The sequence below is a fragment of the Bufo bufo genome, chromosome 1, assembly GCF_905171765.1.
Source record: "Bufo bufo chromosome 1, aBufBuf1.1, whole genome shotgun sequence".
NCBI lineage: Eukaryota > Metazoa > Chordata > Amphibia > Anura > Bufonidae > Bufo > Bufo bufo.
In genome coordinates, this window is record NC_053389.1 from 270,559,047 (window position 1) to 270,581,775 (window position 22,729).

Genomic DNA, 22,729 nt, shown 5'->3' on the forward strand with positions numbered 1-22,729 from the left:
GTTCCTGATAATCTGCTTGATAATTAGTGCGTCTAAATGCAACTTCAGAATTATTTTTTTCCTACTATTTATGTTTGTAAGTGAGTATTGTTGCCCATTCACAAGCAATGTAGAGGCAGATACTGAGTGATGATGATTGTATAGGACCCAGATTAAAAAATTAGTTTGAGGTCCCTATTTCACCTCATTAACATGGACCCTACCTAACCTTCTATTGTTGCAACTACATGCTGGTGTCTGTGCTGTTTGTGGCTCAACACTTGCCTTTGTGGAAAGAGGATGCTTGGCAAAGTCAATGGTAGGTCAGGGAGTTGAAAGTCTACTACTGTACTTATTCTGATCTGTTTGCGATTTCAACAATTGGACTAGAAGACTTGGTTTAGTCAGGCAGAGCCATACCCTCCCTGTAACCTAGCCCTATGATCCCCCTTTGATCAGAAGAACAAGGAGTTTTTCAAAAATATCCATCCCTTTTCTTGTACAAAAGTGAATAATTCAATTCCTTTTGGGTTCTGATCTCTAACAGTCCCAATATGGGCAAGCTGATTTATCTTATAAGAGCATTTCTTTAATTATAAATTACTTTATATTAAATGAGGCATATACTATATTGTATTCAATTATACAATATCTTGCATTACTTTGCATTCTGATGTCAAGGTTTCCATGACTGATGATTTACTGTACCCTCTCATGGAGAGGACCAGAAGAATACATGCATTTTTCATGCTTAGTGTACAGATCTGTCTGGAGCTTATGTAGATAATTATTATGCTTAATGTGTAAGGGGAGTCAGTGAATACAGAAAGGAACTTTTTGGGCATCGAGGGGCATGAGTGGCTTCCCACTCTAGAATAAAGGAAGGAAATAGGCTGACACTGAAATAGGCAATCACTCTTCAAGTTCTTACTAAAGGCAACAGTATTAATGGTATGGTTTCTCAATGAGGGCCCATTCTTAGTAATAGACAATAGGTGTAACAGTAGTACTGACCTTTTAAATAGCAAAGCTTACTCTTCATTGACATGTGCTTCACCTAACTTTCTCTGGCTACAGTATTCCCACTGTGGCAGTGACAGTTGGCACCTTTTACATGCTGTAGTTTTGCACAATGTAGACAGTCTCTCACAGGTTGGCCGCTTTCGTATACTCCTATGCCCTGGCCACAACTCCTCTGCAGTGATTAGCTGCAGATTTGCCCTATCTAAGCCCTGAGGTGGCACCTCTTAATGGATAGTGTCACTGACCTCTACTGCTAGCTAGCAACACACAGGAATCTTCAGCGCTTCCCAGCTCCCTGCACAATCTGACACTGGCAGCACTGATTGGACATTGCAAGGACACACCCACAACTGATAGTATTCAGTTGTCCTTAAGCATCTAACAGAAAAAAAAATGAATGGCACAACATACAGCTATAAAAATTAATGCTCCAGGATTGTCATTTCATTTCTTGTAAGTGAGAGAAAGACTGTACAATTGACATCACCATCATATAACAACCTGTACAAAAGTATCCCACTGTAGCAAATTCTGATTACTGCAGACAAGAAGCCTCAGGTAAGACATGAGCATGGATAATATGAAATATTGTTGGGAGTTGTAGTCTCGCAAAATCTGGAGAACCACAGGTTGGAGAACATTGTTCCAGATCCATCAAACTGGCTAAGAAATCACATTCTCAAGGGTTATCAGTCCAGGAGTTGAAATAGAAAAGGACGTAATTAAATGGATTGTCCAGGATTTGAAACAAGAGTGTTTTCCAGAAATAGAGCCACTCTTATCAAGGGGCTGTGGTTGGTATGGCAGTGCAACACGTTCACTTGAACAACAATGATCTGCAATATCAGAAACAATCTATGTATAAGAATGTAGCTGTTTTTGGAAAACAAAACAGAGCCTTTTTGCTAATACTGGACAAACCCTTAAAGGGGTTCTCCGGGAATTAAGAAAATGACAGTACTTACATTATTATAAATATATTCCCAAATACCTTTCATTAGTTATAATGGCTAATTTTTTCTAGGGAGCAATCATTAGGAGAAATAAAATGGCCTCCGCCCTATTAGTACACAAAACAAGCAAATATAACTAATCAAATCAAAGGTATTAGGGAATATATTTATAGTAAAATAATTAAGTATTTTCATTTTCTTAATTCACGGAGAACCCTTTTAAGTAAAAACATGAACAATCTTTCAGTGTTCAGGTCCTTTAAAATGACATTATAGATGCCTTTGCTATAACATATCCTGTTTCCCTTTGGTCATGCAGGCATTGATTACAGTGTAAAGACGGTAACGGTGGACAATTGCCAGGTGGCACTGCAACTCTGGGACACAGCTGGGCAAGAAAGGTATTTCATTCTCCACTAATAATACTATGTGACTACTCTGACATGTTATTTTCCTTCGCTAAATATAAATTATTTATTAAACAACAAGGGTGTCTCATAGAGGCAAACCACATGGCTTCTATAAGGCCTTTAGCTAGTGAGGGCCTAAATCTGGTTAATCCCATCCCGTTTGCAACTTGGTGGAAAGAATCAGTGTAGAGCTCCCTTCTCCAGAGCGTAATGGGTTTAGCAAGCAGTGGGGTGGGGAATTGCCTAAGGGTCATGGTAAGGGGTGGAGAGGGAAACAAACGGCTTGTCCTGGGTAATAAATCTAACACCATGATAGGACCTCCTAATTTCTATGTAAGTAAGATAAAGACACTATAACACATTAGAAACTATGGTAATTAAAATATAACTTTATTGAACTTTAAAAGGGTTTTCCAAGGTGTTAATACTGATGACCTATCCTCAAGATCAGTGGGGGTCTGACACCCGGGAACCCCAGCGATCAGCTGTTTGAGAAGGCAGTTTACCAAGCACAGCGTCGTACAATGTATAATGGCTGTGCTAGGTATTGCACTCAGCCCCATTCACTTCAATGGGGCTAAGCGCGACACCAAGCACACCTGCTATATAATGTACGGTACTATGCTTGGTAAACTGCGAGAAGGCCACGGCACTCACAAGAGCGCCAGTGCCTTCTCAAACAGCTGATCAGTGGGGGTCCCAGGTGTTGGCCCCCCCACTGATCCTGAGGATAGGTCATCAGTATCAAAATTAAAAATAAAAACTTTAAGGCCATCATTTCTGAAAAAATCATATTCTTGACATTCAGCATCTATTTTGAGGTTGCTTTCAGGGTATTGGTCCTTCATCAGTGCTGCCCTGTCTATAAGAGATTCTGTAGTGCACCTGTCAGTCACTGGGCAGCTTTGCTGCCATGCTATTAAACAGGCAGAACCTGACTGGTCACTACTGTGTTTATTGCATATGTTTTCAGTAGTGTTGAGCGAATCGAAGTGAAACAAATTGACTTCGATCTGAATTTCAGGAAAAATTTGATTCGCCACAAAGCCTCGTGCTTCGTGGTAACTAATAAATTTTTCCTGAAATGGTGGCAAAAAAATATATTTTATCCATTTGCTCGCGGAGAGGCCATTGTGGCCATCTTGATTGAAATTGATGTCATCACATCACCGCATGCAAGATTTTACGCGGTTTCTTCTATCAAGATGGCAGCAACAGCCCCCTCACGAGCAAATGGATGAGGTGAGTAAGTATTTCTTTTTTTACCCCTGGTTAACCCCTGAAAGGCCTCGATGTTACTGTCAGATGCCAGGATCAGCAATGAAAGCGGTATCTGAGGGGTTCAATGATGGGGGAGGGGTGGCACGATCGCCGCTCTCCATTATTGTGCTCGCTACATACAATGGAATGCAATTCGTGACTAAGTAATTTCTTTGTGAAATTCGGCACAGCAGCCAAATTACATTTTTTATAACTTTGCTTATTTCTAGGTATCTAATACAACTGTGCGGAAATCCTTTTACCATGATCCCCTAATAACATGATGCCACTGACTGCAGCCTACAAGTTTAGATGTTATCTGAATATATTCTAATGCCATTCCTGTTTTCATGCTAGGTACCGCAGTATCACCAAACAGTTCTTTAGGAAAGCTGACGGTGTGATTGTCATGTATGATATTACCTCCAAGGACTCATTCAATGCAGTGCGACAATGGCTCACCAGCGTGGAGGTGAGATGCAGGAAAACTATAATGGCAGCTATGAAAGGTGAATGATAAATATTAGATAAATAGATAGAGCTGCAAGAAAAAGTTAGTGAACCCTTTTGAATTGTCTGGATTTCTGCATTGATTACTAATATAATGTTGTTGGATTGTTATCTAGTTCACAATTTTAGAAAAACACAATCTAACAAAGAATCAATATTATGCTGTAATAGTGGCTTACCCTATCAGATCTAATAATACGTGTGCTCTGCCTACGGTCCACCCTCTGACGTGTATGTTCAAAGAATATCAATAAAAATGCAGGTGGCAGGCACTATATATCTCGGAGTTGCATAGACAAATCACTCAAATAAAATGAATATATAATTATACAATTTAGTTACCGCAGAAAATTAAAATTCAAAAAGAGGGAAGTTCATATTATAGAATAGTAAAAGTGGATAAAAGCGTTAAATATCTCTCAAATATACCTATAAATAGTGACCATAGGCCCTAGCTAATATTTGCATGTATATAACAAGAATTAATATAGCAGCAATTTATATAGTTTAGAAACACATGATTGGTCCGGACTACTATAGAGATATGGTACGCTGTAGATTTAAGGAATAAATAGTCAAGTCTCTGTAAATAGTTAATAAATAGTTGATAATGAGTGTCTTCTTAGTGATTATTAAAAATAATATAGCTCCGTGGTAGTAGGTCCATAAGTTCATAGATTAAAGGGGTTGTCTCATCATGGACAACGGGGGCATATCGCTAGGTTATGCCCCCATTGTCTTATAGGTGCGGGATCCGCACCTATATCGAGAACGGAGCCCCGCAAGGTGGTGGCTGGAGGACTCTGGCCCAGCCACCACCAAGTCAGCTCACCATAGAATTGAGGTGAATGGGAGCATACCGTGCATGTGGGGCTCCCGCTCCTATTCATTTCTATGGGGCCGACGGAAATATCCGAGCCAGCGCACTGCTATTTTTTAGAAACACATGATTGGTCCGGAGACTTTGGGGTTTCATAAGCTATAAGCCATAATCATCCAAATTATAACAAATAAAGGCTTGAAATATCTCGCTCTGCATGTAATGAGTCTATCTCATATATTAGTTTCACCTTTTAAGTTGCATTGCACTGAAATAAATGAACTTTGCACGATATTCTAATTTTTTGAGTTTCACCTGTACCTACTGTATATATAAAGATGTCTTATTCAGTTGATATGATAATTGTGTCAATATTCAAATGTCCTCTAATACTTGTGTGTCGATATCACCATGCCAAACTGAAGAGGGGATAAAACAAATCTCTCGTTCGACACTTTATTGTCAATTATAAAAGAATACATTGTAACATGCTGTTACTTTACCGCCCAGAAGAGTTAGGGCTCTTTCACACCTGCGTTGTTGTCTTCCGGCATAGAGTTCCGTCGTCGGGGCTCTATGCCGGAAGAATCCTGATCAGGATTATCCTAATGCATTCTGAATGGAGAGAAATCCGTTCAGGATGCATCAGGATGTCTTCAGTTCCGGAACGGAACGTTTTTTGGCCGGAGAAAATACCGCAGCATGCTGCGCTTTTTGCTCCGGCCAAAAATCCGGAACACTTGCCGCAAGGCCGGATCCGGAATTAATGCCCATTGAAAGGCATTGATCCGGATCCGGCCTTAAGCTAAACGTCGTTTCGGCGCATTGCCGCATCCGACATTTAGCTTTTTCAGAGTGGTTACCATGGCTGCCGGGACGCTAAAGTCCTGGCAGCCATGGTAAAGTGGAGCGGGGAGCGGGGAGCAGTGTACTTACCGTCCGTGCGGCTCCCGGGGCGCTCCAGAGTGACGTCAGGGCGCCCCAAGCTCATGGATCATGTGATCACATGGATCACGTCATCCATGCGCATGGGGCGCTCTGACGTCATTCTGGAGCGCCCGGGGAGCCGCACGGACTGTAAGTATACTGCTCCCCCGCTCCCCACTACTACTATGGCAACCAGGACTTTAATAGCGTCCTGGGTGCCATAGTAACACTGAACGCATTTGGAAGACGGTTCCGTCTTCAAATGCTTTCAGTACACTTGCGTTTTTCCGGATCCGGCGTGTAATTCCGGCAAGTGGAGTACACGCCGGATCCGGACAACGCAAGTGTGAAAGAGGCCTAATTCGGCAGTTCATACGAGTCGTCTCCTGTTTACATTCCTCCTTCTAGCGTTTGAGTCCCATGCTGTGACCGCTTGCCGTACTGTACTTGCTTCTCCTGGCTTAGAAAATTAGCGGTATACTTACAGACTCAATAGATGTAGGACTTCTTTATATGCGCTGATAATAAAAGTGGCAGTAAATTGGAGTCCAAACTTGTATTTTCATCCAAGTAGCATGTTGAGGCCAAGATTATACACCAAACGCATTTCGGAGCTAAACTTGCTCCTTCTTCAGTGGTTATGGATCATAACCACTGAAGAAGGAGCAAGTTTAGCCGGACCCGCACATATATCGAGAATAGAGCCCCGCAAGTGAAGGAGGGCGCACTGCGCCACCCTCCATTCATTTTCTATGGGGCCGGCAAAAAATAGCAGTGCGCTGGCTCGGATATTTCCGTCGGCCCCATAGAAATGAATAGGAGCGGGAGCCCCACATGCACGGTATGCTCCCATTCACCTCAATTCTATGGTGAGCTGACTTGGTGGTGGCCGGGCCAGAGTCCTCCAGCCACCACCTTGCGGGGCTCCGTTCTCGATATAGGTGCGGATCCCGCACCTATAAGACAATGGGGGCATAACCTAGCGATATGCCCCCGTTGTCCATGATGAGACAACCCCTTTAATCTATGAACTTATGGACCTACTACCACGGAGCTATATTATTTTTAATAATCACTAAGAAGACACTCATTATCAACTATTTATTAACTATTTACAGAGACTTGACTATTTATTCCTTAAATCTACAGCGTACCATATCTCTATAGTAGTCCGGACCAATCATGTGTTTCTAAACTATATAAATTGCTGCTATATTAATTCTTCCTATATACATGTAAATATTAACTAGGGCCTATGGTCACTATTTATAGGTACTGTATATTAGAGAGATATTTCACACTATTTTCCACTTTTACTATTCTATAATATGAACTTCCCTCTTTTTTGAATTTTTCTGCGGTTAATAAATTGTATAATTATATATGCATTTTATTTGGATGCTGTCATGCTACATAAATTCTCCAGATCTCCTAACTCGCTGTGTCTTACCACAGTGCCATTTATTACTGAATAAAGCGACCAATCTGCTTGTTAACTTTTATGCAAACCTTATTCAACTTCTTCACCGGGCATCCATTTCACCATACCGGCCAAGCCACAATGTTCAACCACAGACCTGGAATAGTAGTCCACAAATGCAACAAATCCAACGTGATAAGTTCCCTGGAGTCCTTCATACCTAAATTGTTGCCTCCTCAAGATGTCAGGAGGCCTATCCAAACCAACATGAAACTGTACCTCAGGCAACAAGCAACTCCACATCATGCTGCACCCCAAGCGCACCAAAATCAGAATGCAGCTGGCGAGCGTCCCATCTCACATCCACTCTAATCGCCCCCCAGTAGACATAAGAATGTCTGACTATCCAAACCAGGCAAGGGCCACGAACTGCAAAAACACAGGCACCTCAATTAAGTAGCCAAAAAACGCCAGCCCCACGAAAATGTACAAGGCCTTACAGAAATTGATGTCTAATGTATAAACAGAATCTATCATCTATAATCCTTGACGCGTTTTGGCGTCAAAACAGACCTTTGGACGACAAATATTTTCTAAAAACTGCCACAAGCTGAAACTATGTGAGAAGTGAACTGACCCCTTGAACTAATAAAGGGCATAGACCCAACGGTCGCACCATGAAAAATTCCCTCAAACAGCACATGGACACACCAAGGACCCTGGGAATTCACATATCTATCCACATTCCCCTAATCTCCTGGTCAGTTTTGGACTGCTTAAAACGACACCAAACTGACCTATGCCCTAACCGCATGCAACTTATACATAAACCCCCAGCGGATTGCCTAGACTTAGTTGCCAACTCAGAAACCTGAAAATCCTGATGCCACCATCTGGGGCAAACACGGGTGCCAAATCAATCAAGGAGCCCTGCTGATCCTTCCTTGCCTTTCAGTAGCAAGGCAGGCCGCCAAAATTCATTATGTCTCGTTGGATGGCCACAGCCTGTGCCTGGCTGCTAGGCCGTTTTCCCTGACCCGTGGGGTGCTTGCGCTTCCTGGCTTTTAAAAGTCCAGTTCACCCGTACACCAATCTCCATTAGCTAATGGATGGACATCTGTTAGTACTTAAGGTGCCTTTCCCAAGGGAGAAGTGCCTGTGCAATAGGTTTCTCTAGCTTGCTATAGCCTGCAAAGGTGCCTTTAATCTTCTTTGATTGCCTGTGTCCCTGACTTCTGCCTGATTCCTGGATTCTGACTCTTTGCTACTTTCCCTGACCCATGCCTGTTTACAGTACTGACTCAGTTCTGCCTGCCCTGACCTTTGGACTGATTTTCAGATTTGCATGGACTCTGCCTGCCCTGACCTCGGCTTGTGACTGACCACATGCTTTGACTGATCCTTCAGTGCTTCACACCAATAATTTATCTGATACCTGTGGGTCAGCAGCCAACCACACTGGTATTATTCCAAGAGGTAGTGGCCTGGTGGCTCCCCTGCAGGGAGGACCAGATGCCTGTATATAGGTTTAAAGGCTTAAAACTAGGGGACTTCCAGGATAATGCCCTCAGGACTAACCCAATGTTAAACCATTTGGTTGACACGGGGGATAAACATATCCCATAAATCCATAAACATACAACTATCTGTATAAGATTATGTAAACGTCCTCCTTTATCTCCACAGGAAGGAGCTGGTGAAAACATTCCTATTTTAATGTTGGGCAATAAAATAGACATTGAAAGGGAAAGAGAGGTGCCCTGTGGCCTGGGAGAACATCTTGCTAAGGTATAAAATGTAGTTATTACATTGTAAAAATCTTCAGTGTCTTTAAGGAGTTTTGTGGGATAGTGCAGATGTTCTGTCCTTCCACCTTAATATACTGAGGAGCACACGTTGTGGTGAGAGAAGGGTCAGTTCCGAAATCCGCCTATAAGGGCTCATGCACATGAACATAATTTCTTTCCGTGTCCGCTCCGGTTTTTTTTGTGGACCGTATGCGGAACCATTAATTTCAATGGGTCCGCAAAAAAAAGCCAGAAGTTACTCCGTGTGCATTCCATTTCCGTATGTCCGTATGTTGATTCCGCAAATAAAATAGAACATGTCCTATTATTGTCCGCATTACGGACAAGGATAGTACTATTCTATTAGGGGCCAGCTGTTCCGTTTCGCAAAATACGGAATACACACGGACGTCATCCGTATTTTTTGTGGACTGCAATATACATACGGTCGTGTGCATGAGCCCTAAGTCTTTCATGAGAAGCCAAGTGAAATGGTAAAATTATTTTTCTTACCACAAGGGGGAGTTCACTTAATAATGTTTTTGACATTGAGTTCAATAGGAGCTGTATTAATTCATATGCAGTAAACTCACCCTAATGTTGACTGCAGGTTGACATAATTTTTGGCTGGATTCACATCTGATCCGTCACAAGAACAGAGAAAAAAAACCAGATCCTTTATTTTTAGCATCCACTGTACTGATTTTGCATACGTTTTTCCACTTCCATCTGAGATCCATTATTTTTGATGGGAGGAAAAGTGCTATTTCCCCCATGAAAAATAACAGATCTCAGACGGAAATGGCTAAAAAAGTAACAGATGCTAAAAATAAAGGATCTGTTTTTATTCTGTTCTACTGACGGATCAGAACAGAAAACTAAATGGTGATGTGAACCTACTAACCCCTTCAATAAAAGGGGTATGTTCACCAGAGTGACTAATTATTAAAAATTCCCGGGACAGTCCATATACTGGGGGATGGGACACAATTTGGCATTCTCCACCAGGGACACCAAAACTCTTGGAGAGCAACAACAGTCACAAGACTAACATTAAAAGGCATCATCTCATCATCTAAAGCTACAGCTATGTTATGACCAGAGGTCGCTGCAGGCGAAATGGGACATTACATGGCAATCATTCAAAAGAAGAGCCCTTTTACAGGGAGAGGAGGGGGGAGCATGCCAACCATCTATGAAGTCCATGTACCCTTAACTAACTTCTTTTTACTGTCTAGAATTGCCGCTTACTTTTTTATGAATGCAGCGCCTCCAGTGGACACAATGTGAAAGAATCAATTCTTCATTTAGCAAAGTAAGTCATGTTTTTACCAAATTCCATTTTAACTGTGTGAGATGCTGGCTGATCATCATCTGATAACTCGAATAATGTTTCAAGAATCTTTACAGAAGCACTCCAGCTGCTGTGTGGACCGGAAGTTGTGCTCTGTATGAAAGTCTATGGTAGCCTACATCCGAGTCTCATAGACTTGCATAGAGAGATTGACTTTTGGTCCATACAGCAGACACTAGTCTAGAATTGGCTAGTCAGGGCGGTGGTCACATGTTGCAAGGGCAGGCGGTAACAGAGCTCATAATTCTACAATATAATGGTCAGTAAGGGTGGGTTCACATCATGTTTTTTTTTACGATGGAACTCTATGGTGAATGGATGCCGCAGTATGGCATCAGTAATACAATGTGTCGATCGGCACTGTGGTTTGAAGTGGAGTAGCGGTGCACGTGTCTCAGGGCCGGTGTCCCGTATAGATAAGGAGAAAAGAGACCAGCATTCGCTTGTTTAGATAATCTTGCTGTGATTTATTGTCACATTCCAGTGACGCGTTTCGGCATACAATCTGCCTTTGTCAAACTGTGAACCAACAGTCAAACAGCACCCATTTAAATAACCCGCCAAACCTCAGACCTTGCATGATGTAGTCATGGCAACCAAGTAAACAAACAGTAAACAGAAGGAGAAGCAAAAGGGGAGGGATGAAGGGGGGGGGAGTTTGTTGAATAACAAAAGTCCGTGGCATAGTGAGAATCATTATAGTTCATAGAGGACTTCCTCTAAAATCAGAAACCTGATGTAACCCATTCCTCACCATTTTCACTTACATAGACATACAGCTGCTCAATTATGCTTCCAGATCATTGATAGTGTCCCCCAACCGCGACGTGGCGGCGACAGGCACAAACTTCTGCTTAAAAGAGAGGCTTATTGGATTCATCGTCTCCAGACACTGGAACCCAGAGGACTAAACCGGGACTATGCATTAAATAGCTTTTTATAAAAACTTTTTGATGATGATAATGATCATATATACTGTATATGATTTTCTTACAGTGGACGTGAAATGAATTAATGACTACATACCGATAAGATGGAAGTCCTCTATGAACTATAATAATTCTCACTATGCCATGGACTTTTGTTATTCAACAAACTCCCCCCCTCCTTCATCCCTCCCCTTTTGCTTCTCCTTCTGTTTCCTGTTTGTTTACTTGGTTGCCATGACTACCTCATGCAAGGTCTGAGGTTTGGCGGGTTATTTAAATGGGTGCTGTTTGAGTGTTGATTCACAGTTTGACAAAGGCAGATTGTATGCCGAAACGCGTCACTGGAATTATTATCTAAACAAGCGAGTGCTGGTCTCTTTTCTCCTTAACAGTATGGCATCAGTCTGAGGCATCCGTTAACATACACGTATTTTGTATATGTTAAATGGATGGCAAAAACGTGATCTGAACACACCCTAAGCCAACTAATTGCACTACCCTATGCCTTATGTTTTCAGATGGGGGCAACAAAAACGAACCAAAATTGAGTTTTTTAAGATAAGACATTAACGTACAGTGTGGCAACTAATAAGTGGCACTAGAGAGATAGTTTTTATGCTTCTGGAAGAGAGCTATCTTGCTTGAGTCTTTTAGCAATGACACATGTAAACTCAGGGCTACAGGTGGACCACCTCAGGATCCTCTGGGTAAGCATGAGGATTAGCAGCAGATAACCCCTGCAGCTACTAACAGACCATAGGAGATTCTGATTTTTGAGTCATTTCATATTTGAAATGTTAGTCCGTATTGATGATGTGGCCAGGGGTATGAAAAGGCCTCTTTGCCACAACATAGGTGACCTCTTGCAAACAAGTGCCTTTGCTAACATTACACCTGTTCTCCCCACTCTCTCTGGTCTACAATATATAAGAAGCTCTCATTGTGACTGACAAATATAATGCAATAAATCCACAAAAGTAGCATAATGAATAACAGCATCTGAAGCCTAATGCACATTATCCATTTTATAGCTGTGAGAAAATGATGTATGTGAGAGACTACCAATGCCAAGTAATGAGATAAATATCCTCACCTTAATATCTCATTTACTGCACCATGTAGAAGGGATGATGGAATACTCCAACAATCGGACCACATCTGCAGGAGTTATTAAAGAGGACCTTTCATCTGGCAAAAAATTCTGAATTAAGTGTCATGATCTGTACAGCGGCGCCCAGGGATCTCACTGCACTTACTATTATCCCAGGGCGCCGCTCCGTACTGCCGATATGTCCTCCGGTATGTTCGGTCACTGGGTTATAGTAGGCGGAGACTTAGGGGACTTGGTTATAGTAGGAGGAGACTGCCCTTGTTCTCCTGGGCGTCTCCTTCTCCTAGGCTGTAGCGCTGGCCAATCGCAGCGCAGAGTTCACAGCCTGGGAGAAAAAAAACTCCCAGACTGTGAGCTTTGCGCTGCGATTGGCCAGCGCTACAGCCTGGGAGAAGGAGACGCCCAGGAGAACAAGGGCAATCTCCTCCTACTATAACCAAGTCCCCTAAGTCTCAGCCTACTATAACCCAGTGACCGAACATACCGGAGGACATAGCGGGAGAACGGAGCGGCGCCCAGGGATAATAATAAGTGCAGTGAGATCCCTGGGCGCCGCTGTACAGATCATGACACTTAATTCAGAATTTTTTGCCAGATGATAGGTCCTCTTTAACTTCTATATGTGATGTACTGTATTGACCATTTTTTCTCACTGCTACTTTAATAGCCAGGGACGGCTCCAGGTTCACGTGGGCCCTTGGGCGATGACGTCTCAGTGGGCCCCCTTGTGTCATTTTGCATGACGCATGCGGCAATGAAACTGCATGTATTATAGATGTGGCCAAATACAATAGACAGAGCATGCTACACAGCGGATATATGGGAATCAGTCCTTTTGCACCTACTTGTTTTTTCCTACCCAGTGTTTCAATCCCTCAGGTCTATTTACAATATTCAATTTTTAACTGAACACCCTCTAAAGAGAAACTACAGACATTAAATATACTGCAGACTGGGAGAGGGTTGCTGAGCTGGAGGCACTTTGCCCCACTTTATGCTTATGATGCCTCCTCTGACTGGCTGCTCATGCTCCGTGCTGGCACCTAGCCTGTTGGGCGTTTTTCTGTGGCTTCATTACAGATCACAGAGCTGCCAGCTACTATTGGCTGAGAACCGAGATGTAATTATTCTCTCTTTATGCAAGCACTTGGTAGTAATGCCCAGAGGTACCCCTCACAGTTGTAATGCCCACAAAAACTATGGCCACACATGTGCCCCTTTCACAGTTGCTCAACCCATATATGCTCCCCCACAGCAGTTATGCCAAGGTATGTGCCCGCTCACAGTGGTTATGCCCAGATATTTGCCCACTGACAATAGTTATGCTCAGATATGTGCCCCCTCCCAGTAGGAATGCCCAGATGTGCCCACTTGCATTAGTTACAGCCAGGTCCATAAATATTGGGACATTGACACAATTCTAACATTTTTGGCTCTATACACCACCACAATGGATTTGAAATGAAACGAACAAGATGTGCTTTAACTGCAGACTGTCAGCTTTCATTTGAGGGTATTTACATCCAAATCTTGTGAACAGTGTAGGAATTACAACAGTTTGCATATGTGCCTCCCACTTGTTAAGGAACCAAAAGTAATGGGACAATTGGCTTCTCAGCTGTTCCATGGCCAGGTGTGTGTTATTCCCTCATTATCCTAATTACAATGAGCAGATAAAAGGTCCAGAGTTAATTTCAAGTATGCTATTTGCATTTGGAATCTGTTGCTGTCAACTCTCAAGATGAGATCCAAAGAGCTGTCACTATCAGTGAAGCAAGCCATCATTAGGCTGAAAAAACAAAACAAACCCATCAGAGAGATAGCAAAAACATTAGGCGTGGCCAAAACAACTGTTTGGAACATTCTTAAAAAGAAGGAACGCATCGGTGAGCTCAGCAACACCAAAAGACCCGAAAGACCACGGAAAACAACTGTGGTGGATGACCGAAGAATTCTTTCCCTGGTGAAGAAAACACCCTTCACAACAGTTGGCCAGATCAAGAACACTCTCGCGGCGGTAGGTGTATGTGTGTTAAAGTCAACAATCAAGAGAAGACTTCACCAGAGTGAATACAGAGGGTTCACCACAAGATGTAAACCATTGGTGAGCCTCAAAAACAGGAAGGCCTGATTAGAGTTTGCCAAACGACATCTAAAAAAGCCTTCACAGTTCTGGAACAACATCCTATGGACAGATGAGACCAAGGTCAACTTGTACCAGAGTGATGGGAAGAGAAGAGTATGGAGAAGGAAAGGAACTGCTCATGATCCTAAGCATACCACCTCATCAGTAAAGCATGGTGGTGGTAGTGTCATGGCGTGGGCATGTATGGCTGCCAATGGAACTGCTTCTCTTGTATTTATTGATGATGTAACTGATGACAAAAGCAGCAGGATGAATTCTGAAGTGTTTCGGGCAATATTATCTGCTCATATTCAGCCAAATGCTTAGGAACTCATTGGACGGCACTTCACAGTGCAGATGGACAATGACGCAAAGCATACTGCAAAAGCAACCAAAGAGTTTTTTAAGGGAAAGAAGTGGAATGTTATGCAATGGCCAAGTCAATCACCTGACCTGAATCCGATTGAGCATGCATTTCACTTGCTGAAGACAAAACTGAAGGAAAAATGCCGCAAGAACAAGCAGGAACTGAAGACAGTTGCAGTAGAGGCATGGCAGAGCATCACCAGGGATGAAACCCAGTGTCTGGTGATGTCTTTGCGTTCCAAACTTCAGGCTGTAATTGACTGCAAAGGATTTGCAACCAAGTATTAAAAAGTGAAAGTTTCATTTATGATTATTATTCTGTCCCATTAATTTTGGTTCCTTAACAAGTGGGAGGCACATATGCAAACTGTTGTAATTACTACACAGTTCACCTGATTTGGATGTAAATACCCTCAAATTAAAGTTGCCAGTCTGCAGTTAAAGCACATCTTGTTCGTTTTATTTCAAATCCATTGTGGTGGTGTATAGAGCCAAAAATGTTAGAATTGTGTCGATGTCCCAATATTTATGGACCTGACTGTATGCCAAGATGTGCCCCCTCACAGTAGCTATGCCCAGATGTGCCCGCTCACAGTAGTTATGCAAAGATATGTGTCCCCCTCACAATAGATATGCCAAGATATGTGCCCCCCTCACAGTTGATATACCAAAATGTGTGCCCCCTACAGTTGATATACTAAGATGTGTGCCCCCTTCACAGTAGATACGCCAAGATGTGCCCCCTCACAGTAGATACGCCCAGATAGGCCCCCTCATAGAAGTTATGCCCAGGTATGTGCCCCCTCACAGTAGTTATTCCCAGATGTGCCACCGCACAATAGTTATGCCCATATATGCCCCCTCACAGTAGTTATGCCAAGATATGTGTCCCCCTCACAGTACATATGCCAAGATATGTGCCCCCTCACAGTAGGTATGCCAAGATGTGTCCCCTTCACAGTAGATATGCCAAGATATGTGTCCCCTCACAGTTGATAGGCCAAGATGTGTGCCCCCTTCGCAGTAGATATGCCAAGATGTGCCACCTTCTAGTAGATATGCCAAGATATGTGTCCCTTCACCATAGATATGCCAAGATATGTGCCCCGCACAGTAGATATGCCAAGATATGTGCCTCCTTACAGTAGTTATGCCCAGATGTGCCCCCTCACAGTAGCTATGCTAAGATGTGTGTCCTCCTCACAGTAGATATGCCAAGATATGTGCCTTCTTCACAGTAGATATGTCAAGATGTGCCACCTCACAGTAAATATGCCAAGATATGTGCCCCCCAAAGTAGTTATGCCCAGATGTGCCCCTTCACAATAGATATGGCAAGATATGTGCCCCCTCACAGTTGATATGCTTCACAGTAGATATGCCAAGATATGTGTCCCCTTCACAGTAGATATGCCAAGATATGTGCCCAGACACAGACCAGCAGCGTGATGTGTGAGCACACTGTGCTGCTGTTTATTGCCCTCTTATTGCCCTCCTACAGTAGCGCTCCCTTTACAGTAGTACTAACTCTGTGGCTTTAATTTAAAAAAAAAGTAATACTCACCTAACCCTGTCCCCCCGGAGACCATGGTGACCTTCTTGAAAGCGCTATGCAGCCAAGCAGGGGAATGCACAGGCCAGGGACAGGCTGAGAAATGATCCTCAGCTTGTGTGCTCACGTGCTCAGCCTAGCAGGCGTGATGATATCACTGCATCATATCTGCAAGTAAATTTAGACTAGCACATCAAAAGTCACAGGTGCACATCCATAAAGCTAACATGCAGACAGCAAACAAAATACGTATGGCAGCACACTCTTATACATGCAAACAATAGAACTAGGGTTTAGGGATTATTTTGGATTACAGTGGTACTATACCTACTTTACATGAAAAATTGAAAAAGTTTAAATTAGGCCCAGGAGAGACAGTTCTGTTAGTGTTAGGTACCCATCTGCAGAAGCCACCTTGACGTTGGTAGATGGCTCCGTCACACTTTTGATAAAAAATGTGCGCAAAGATCTTCCATTTTTCATGTATAGTAGATATAGTACCACTTTAATCCAAAATAATCCCTAATCCCTAGGTCCATTGTCTGCATGTATAACAGTGTACTCCATCACATCAGGAGAATGAGGCCTAAGCCCTAATGGATGACAGACACATCAGTTGGACCTGGGCAGAGGTGCACCATCAATGAGGCCAGGTGAGGCGATCGCCTCAGGCAGCACCAGGTAGGAGGAAGAGGGGGCAGCGGAAGGGCCATGGGAAATTAGGCACGGTGGGGGGGGGGGGGGGGGCGTTTCAGTTTTCGCCTCAGACAGCAGAAAGGCTAGGTGCACCCCTGGACCCGGGCCCTGCTGTGTCTGTCATCCATTACAGCCTGTCAGTAGTGATGAGCAGCAGGGGTCATATTCGAATTCGTGATATTTTGCTAATATTTTGTCGAATATTCATCGAATATTCGCGAATTCTAATATTCGTTATATATTCTATATTCTTTTTTTTTTACTCGAAAATCGGCAAGGTAATGATCGCGTATTATGCAAATATTACGTGATCAATACAGGCCTGGGTCAAAAACGAATACAGAGCACTATAGAATATAGTGCTATATATTCATTTTTAGAATATTTGTAATTTTTTCCATCTGAACACATGATTCCTCCCTGCTTCTTGCTTGTGGGCCCATGAGTCATTGGCCCACAAGCAACTTAAGCAGGGAGGAATCATGACTTCAGATGGAAAAAATGACGAATATTCTAAAAAACGAATACCGTATTTTCCGGCGTATAAGACGACTGGGCGTATAAGACGACCCCCAACTTTTCTGTTTAAAATATAGGGTTTGGGCTATACTCGCCGTATAAGACTACCCCTGAATTCCCAGCCCTCCCTGTCTTCAAGACGATCTTCTCCAGTCCAGGGAACTGACTGGGATCTGTGGATAGCACTGTTATGAGGAGGGGGATCTGTGGATGGCATTGTTATGGGGAGGGGGATCAGTGGATGACACTGCTATGGGGGGATCTATGGATGACACTATATAGCATCTTATGCTATATGTGTTATCTAAAGATCCATCCCATGACAGTGTCATCCACAGATCCCCCTCCCCATAACAGTGTCATCCACAGATTCCCCCTCCCATAACAGTGCCATCCACAGATCCCCCTAAACAGTGCCATCCACAGATCCCCCTCCCCATAACAGTGCCATCCACAGTTACCCCCCATGACAGTGCCATCCACAGACCCCCCTCCCCATAACAGTGCCATCCACAGATCCCCCTCTTCATAACAGTGCCATCCACAGATCCCCCCCTAAACAGTGCCATCCAAAGATCCCCCTCCCCATAACAGTGTCATCCACAGATCAACTCCCATGACAGTGCCATCCACAGATCCCCCTCCCATAACAGTGCCATCCACAGATCCCCCCCTAAACAGTGCCATCCACAGATCCCCCCTAAACAGTGCCATCCACAGATCCTCCTCCCCATAACAGTGTCATCCACAGATCCTCCTCCCCATAACAGTGTCATCCACAGACCCCCCCCCATGACAGTGCCATCCACAGATCCCCCTCCCCGACGCTCACAGGAGTATACATTTATTAACTGTAATCTGTAACTTTAACTTTAAATGAGCGCTCATCTCTTTACTAGGGTACCTTACTCTCAGCTCCGGTAACAGGCAGTGCGGGCGGCGCTCACTCAATGACGTCACGAGCCTGGGCCGCCTAGTGGGAGGAGCAAGCACGTGACGTCAGTGAGTGAGCGCCGCCCGCACTGCCTGTTACCGGAGCTGAGAGTAAGGTACCCTAGTAAAGAGATGAGCGCTCATTTAAAGTTAAAGTCACGGATTACAGTTAATAAATGTATACTCCTGTGAGCGGCGGGGCCATGTATATTCTAACCCCCAGTCAAGCGTCCCCGTCACCATGGGAATGCCTTGGGGTTAGAATATACCATCGAATTTAAGTTTTCACGATCTCACTGAGATCGTGAAAACTCAGATCCGATGGTATATTCTAACCCCCAGGCAAGCGGCCCCGTCACCATAGGAACGCCTGGGGGTTAGAATATACCATCGTATCTGAGTATACCTAATGTATAAGACGACCCCCGACTTTTTAAAAGAATTTCTAGTGTTAGAAAGTCGTCTTATACGCCGGAAAATACGGTATATAGCACTATATTGAATACATTTTTTAGAATATTCGGCATTTTTTTCCATCTGAAGTCATGATTCCTCCCTGCTTAAGTTGCTTGTGGGCCAATGACTCATTGGCCCACAAGCAAAAAGCAGGAAGGAATCATGTGTTCAGATGGAAAAAATGACGAATATTCGATATAACGAATATATAGCACTATATTCAAAATATTCGCAAATTCTCAAAGTGGCAATATTTGAGATAAAAATTTGCTTTTCGAATATTTGTGCTCAACACTACCTGTCAGTACACCCATACATAGTAATCATTAGGGTACAACCACATGGCACAGTCGAGATGCAGACATCCTGCGGTTAGGAACTGAAGCATCTCATTTTTCAATAGAAGTCAATGGGGAAATACTTGTCTGAGACAGACCTGGCGCAAGTTGTGATGACTGCACATGTTGAACGTGCATGTAAAACATGCGCACGCACTTGAGGCTGCTGACTACATGGACACCAGCCATATGCATCTCGCATATTCTCCTTTCACAGGTCCTACACTATGTTACAATTGCCTGGTCTTGTCCAAAAAGTGGGGCAGCGTGAATAGAATTACAGATTGAAATTCATGGGTTAAAAAATACAGTCGTGTGAATGGGGCCTAAAAGCATGATAATACATGGGTTGTTTCAGCAGATACCCTCCCTTCCCAGACTTGCAAAGTGAAGCATACTTACCTGCTCCCCACCGCTGCCTTGCTCAAGTCCCCTCTGCTATCAACATCAACTTTCATGCTGCTATAGCCAATGACCAGTTGCAGCGGTGACCTGCCTTCTTGCATCACGTGACCAATTGATGTGATACAAGAGGGACAGGTCACTGCTGTGGCCAATCTTTGGCTGCAGTGGTGTCAACATGACCAAGGCAATGGTGTCGGGGGAGCAAATGAGCTGGGACCCCGTGTTGGGGAGCAAGTAAGTATGCTTCCCTTTGCAGATCTGGCAAGTGTGGGGGTTCTGTCCAAACATCCCCAAAAGGTGAACAACCCCTTTAAGCAATAAGAAAGTGTTTATGTTCATAGTTTATAATGTATTCATGTTTTTCCAGGATTCTAAAAGAGCAAGAAGATAAAGTGAGGGAAAAAACCATCCATCTACTTGATTCACCAAAGAAGAAAAATTGCTGTTCCAGACAGTAGACTACGAATACTTACTTCTGCTACTTCTACACTACCATTCCCTGGGACAGTGTGCCCAGCTCAACATTATGTAGTATAATACTACCCAATGATATAATATGCTTGTCTGATATTTCAATTAGTTGGTGATCATACGGACAAATAATGGACCTTGGCCTTAGAGTGGTATTTTTATAACTGGACGAAAATGATTATGTTTTTATAATAATTTATTGTGGTTTATTGTTGATATACCGGTATATTTGGTATGGCAGAATTGCATTGAGTTGTTCCTTAAACAATACATATGTCAACGAACCAACGTATGTCAAAGAACCACCAGAGTGGTGGGAAGTTAAGACATTGGTAAGAAAAAACTCCTCATTCCTAGATTACATATTATAGCTATGATGGATGCCTACGGTAACGCAGTCAGGTCTCCTGATACAGTTTTGGAAGCCAAAACCAGGAGAATTCAAAAAAAGAGGAAAAGTCATATCTGTCCTTATTACTGTCTCTCCTTTTATGATCCACCCTTCATTTTGGCTTCCAAAACGGCATCTGCAAACCTGAACATGTGGTCATACCCGGGGTTTACCGGGATTTTACATTGTTGACCTATGCTAGAGATAATGTATATACTGTATGTATGTCAGGGACTAACCTTCAGTACCACCACTAATCGAACAAAGAAGTAACAGTGCTTGATGGAGCCCCTTCATTGCAGTATCTGACACAGTAACATCCATACCTGTGTGGCTGTGTGTGGTACTTAAATGACCAGGACAGCGTTACTGGCCACATTTTGGGCTACTTTCACACTTGCGCTTTCCCTTTCTGGTATTGAGATCCGTCATAGGATCTCAATAGCGGGGAAAAACGCTTCTGTTTTGTCCCTATTCATTGTCAATGGGGACATAACTGAACTAAACCAAACAGAGTGCCCCAGAATACATTCCGTTCCGTTTGGTTGTGTCCCCAACGTGGACAGAATAATGCAGCAAGCAGCGTTTCTGTCCGCGATGTGGTGCGGAGCAAGACGGATCCATCCTGACACACAATGTAAGTCAGTGGGGACGGATCCTCTGACACAATAGAAAATCAATCCGTCCCCCATTGACTTTGAATGGAGTTCATGACGGATCCGTCTTGGCTATGTGAAAGATGATACAATTGGATCAGTTCATAACGGATGCAGACGGTTGTATTACCATGACGGAAGCGTTTCTGCTGATCCATGACGGATCCAGCAAAAACGCTGGTGTGAAAGTAGCCTAAATGTGGATGTTCTTGTGTCAGATACAGCAGTAAGGCACCACTGCCTGTTTTATCGACTAATTGGAGGGCAGATAAACCATCAATGTAAGGCTCTTTTCAAATCTGCATTATGACTTCTGTTCATAATGTGGATCATAATGGCTCCTGATGGATCTTGATGACTTATAGTGTGTTACATCTTGGTCTCTTTTGTAGGCTTGCTCCTATGTTATTCTTGTGGTCAAATTGGATGGATCTGGCAGCAAGAACCTCCTATAGCAGTATAAGCAGTATAAGCATCCTAAAATCCTGGAAAAGTGTCGGCCATATACTGTTGGGAATCTTTAAAAATGATATTTTTTAAAAGAAATTAACACCATGTAAATAGAGCATATACGGTATATGACCAAAGCACTAACTTAAAGAGAAATTTCGTATCATATCATATCAAAATCATCATATAGGGACTTAAAGGGAACCTGTCACCAGGATTTTGTGCATAGAGCTGGGGACATGGGCTGCTAGATGGCCGCTAGCACATCTGCAATACCCAGTCCCCATAGCTCTGTGTGCTTTTATTGTGTTAACAAACCGTTTTGATCCATATGCAAATGAACCTGATATGAGTCCTGTGTCCGGAGATGAGTCCAATTTTCTGAGCGCAGCACCGCCCCACGTCCTCCGAATCTCCTCCTTGCTGAGTGACGTCACAGAGCTGGAGCGCCAAAATCTTGCGATGCGCGAGCTAGTGCATGCGCAGTGTCGGCATCATGTTCATTCCCTGTGCTGGCATCAGCACAGGGAACGAACTACGCATGCGCTAGCTCGTGCATCGCCAGATTTCGGCGCTCCAGCTCTGTGACGTCACTCAGCAAGGAGGAGATTCGGAGGACGCGGGGCGGTACTGCGCTCAGAAAATTGGACTCATCTCCGGACACAGGACTCATATCACGTTAATTTGCATATGGATCAAAACGTTTTTTTAACACAATAAAAGCACACAGAGCTATGGGGACTGGGTATTGCGGATGTTCTAGCGGCGATCTAGCAGCCCATGTCCTCAGCTCTATGCACAAAATCCTGGTGACAGGTTCCCTTTAAATACTCCCATTAATAGACATATGTTTTATAGACATGTATATGTCATGTTTTTAGTACAAAT

At 43.4% G+C, this 22,729-nt stretch overlaps 1 protein-coding gene across 3 annotated transcripts in view; it reads left to right on the forward strand.

Moving 5' to 3' along the window:
- The window catches only part of CRACR2A (calcium release activated channel regulator 2A), a 185,065-nt gene extending 163,731 nt beyond the window's left edge, over window positions 1-21,334 (forward strand). For all 3 annotated transcript variants that reach the window (XM_040439253.1, XM_040439260.1, XM_040439267.1), the window contains exons 14-18: window positions 2,275-2,356; window positions 3,983-4,097; window positions 8,989-9,090; window positions 10,328-10,404; window positions 20,241-21,334. In XM_040439253.1, the coding sequence (XP_040295187.1) occupies window positions 2,275-2,356; window positions 3,983-4,097; window positions 8,989-9,090; window positions 10,328-10,404; window positions 20,241-20,331 (467 nt within the window). In that variant the 3' untranslated portion in view covers window positions 20,332-21,334. The remainder of the gene's footprint in view (window positions 1-2,274; window positions 2,357-3,982; window positions 4,098-8,988; window positions 9,091-10,327; window positions 10,405-20,240) is intronic.
- Window positions 21,335-22,729: the final 1,395 nt, after the last annotated feature.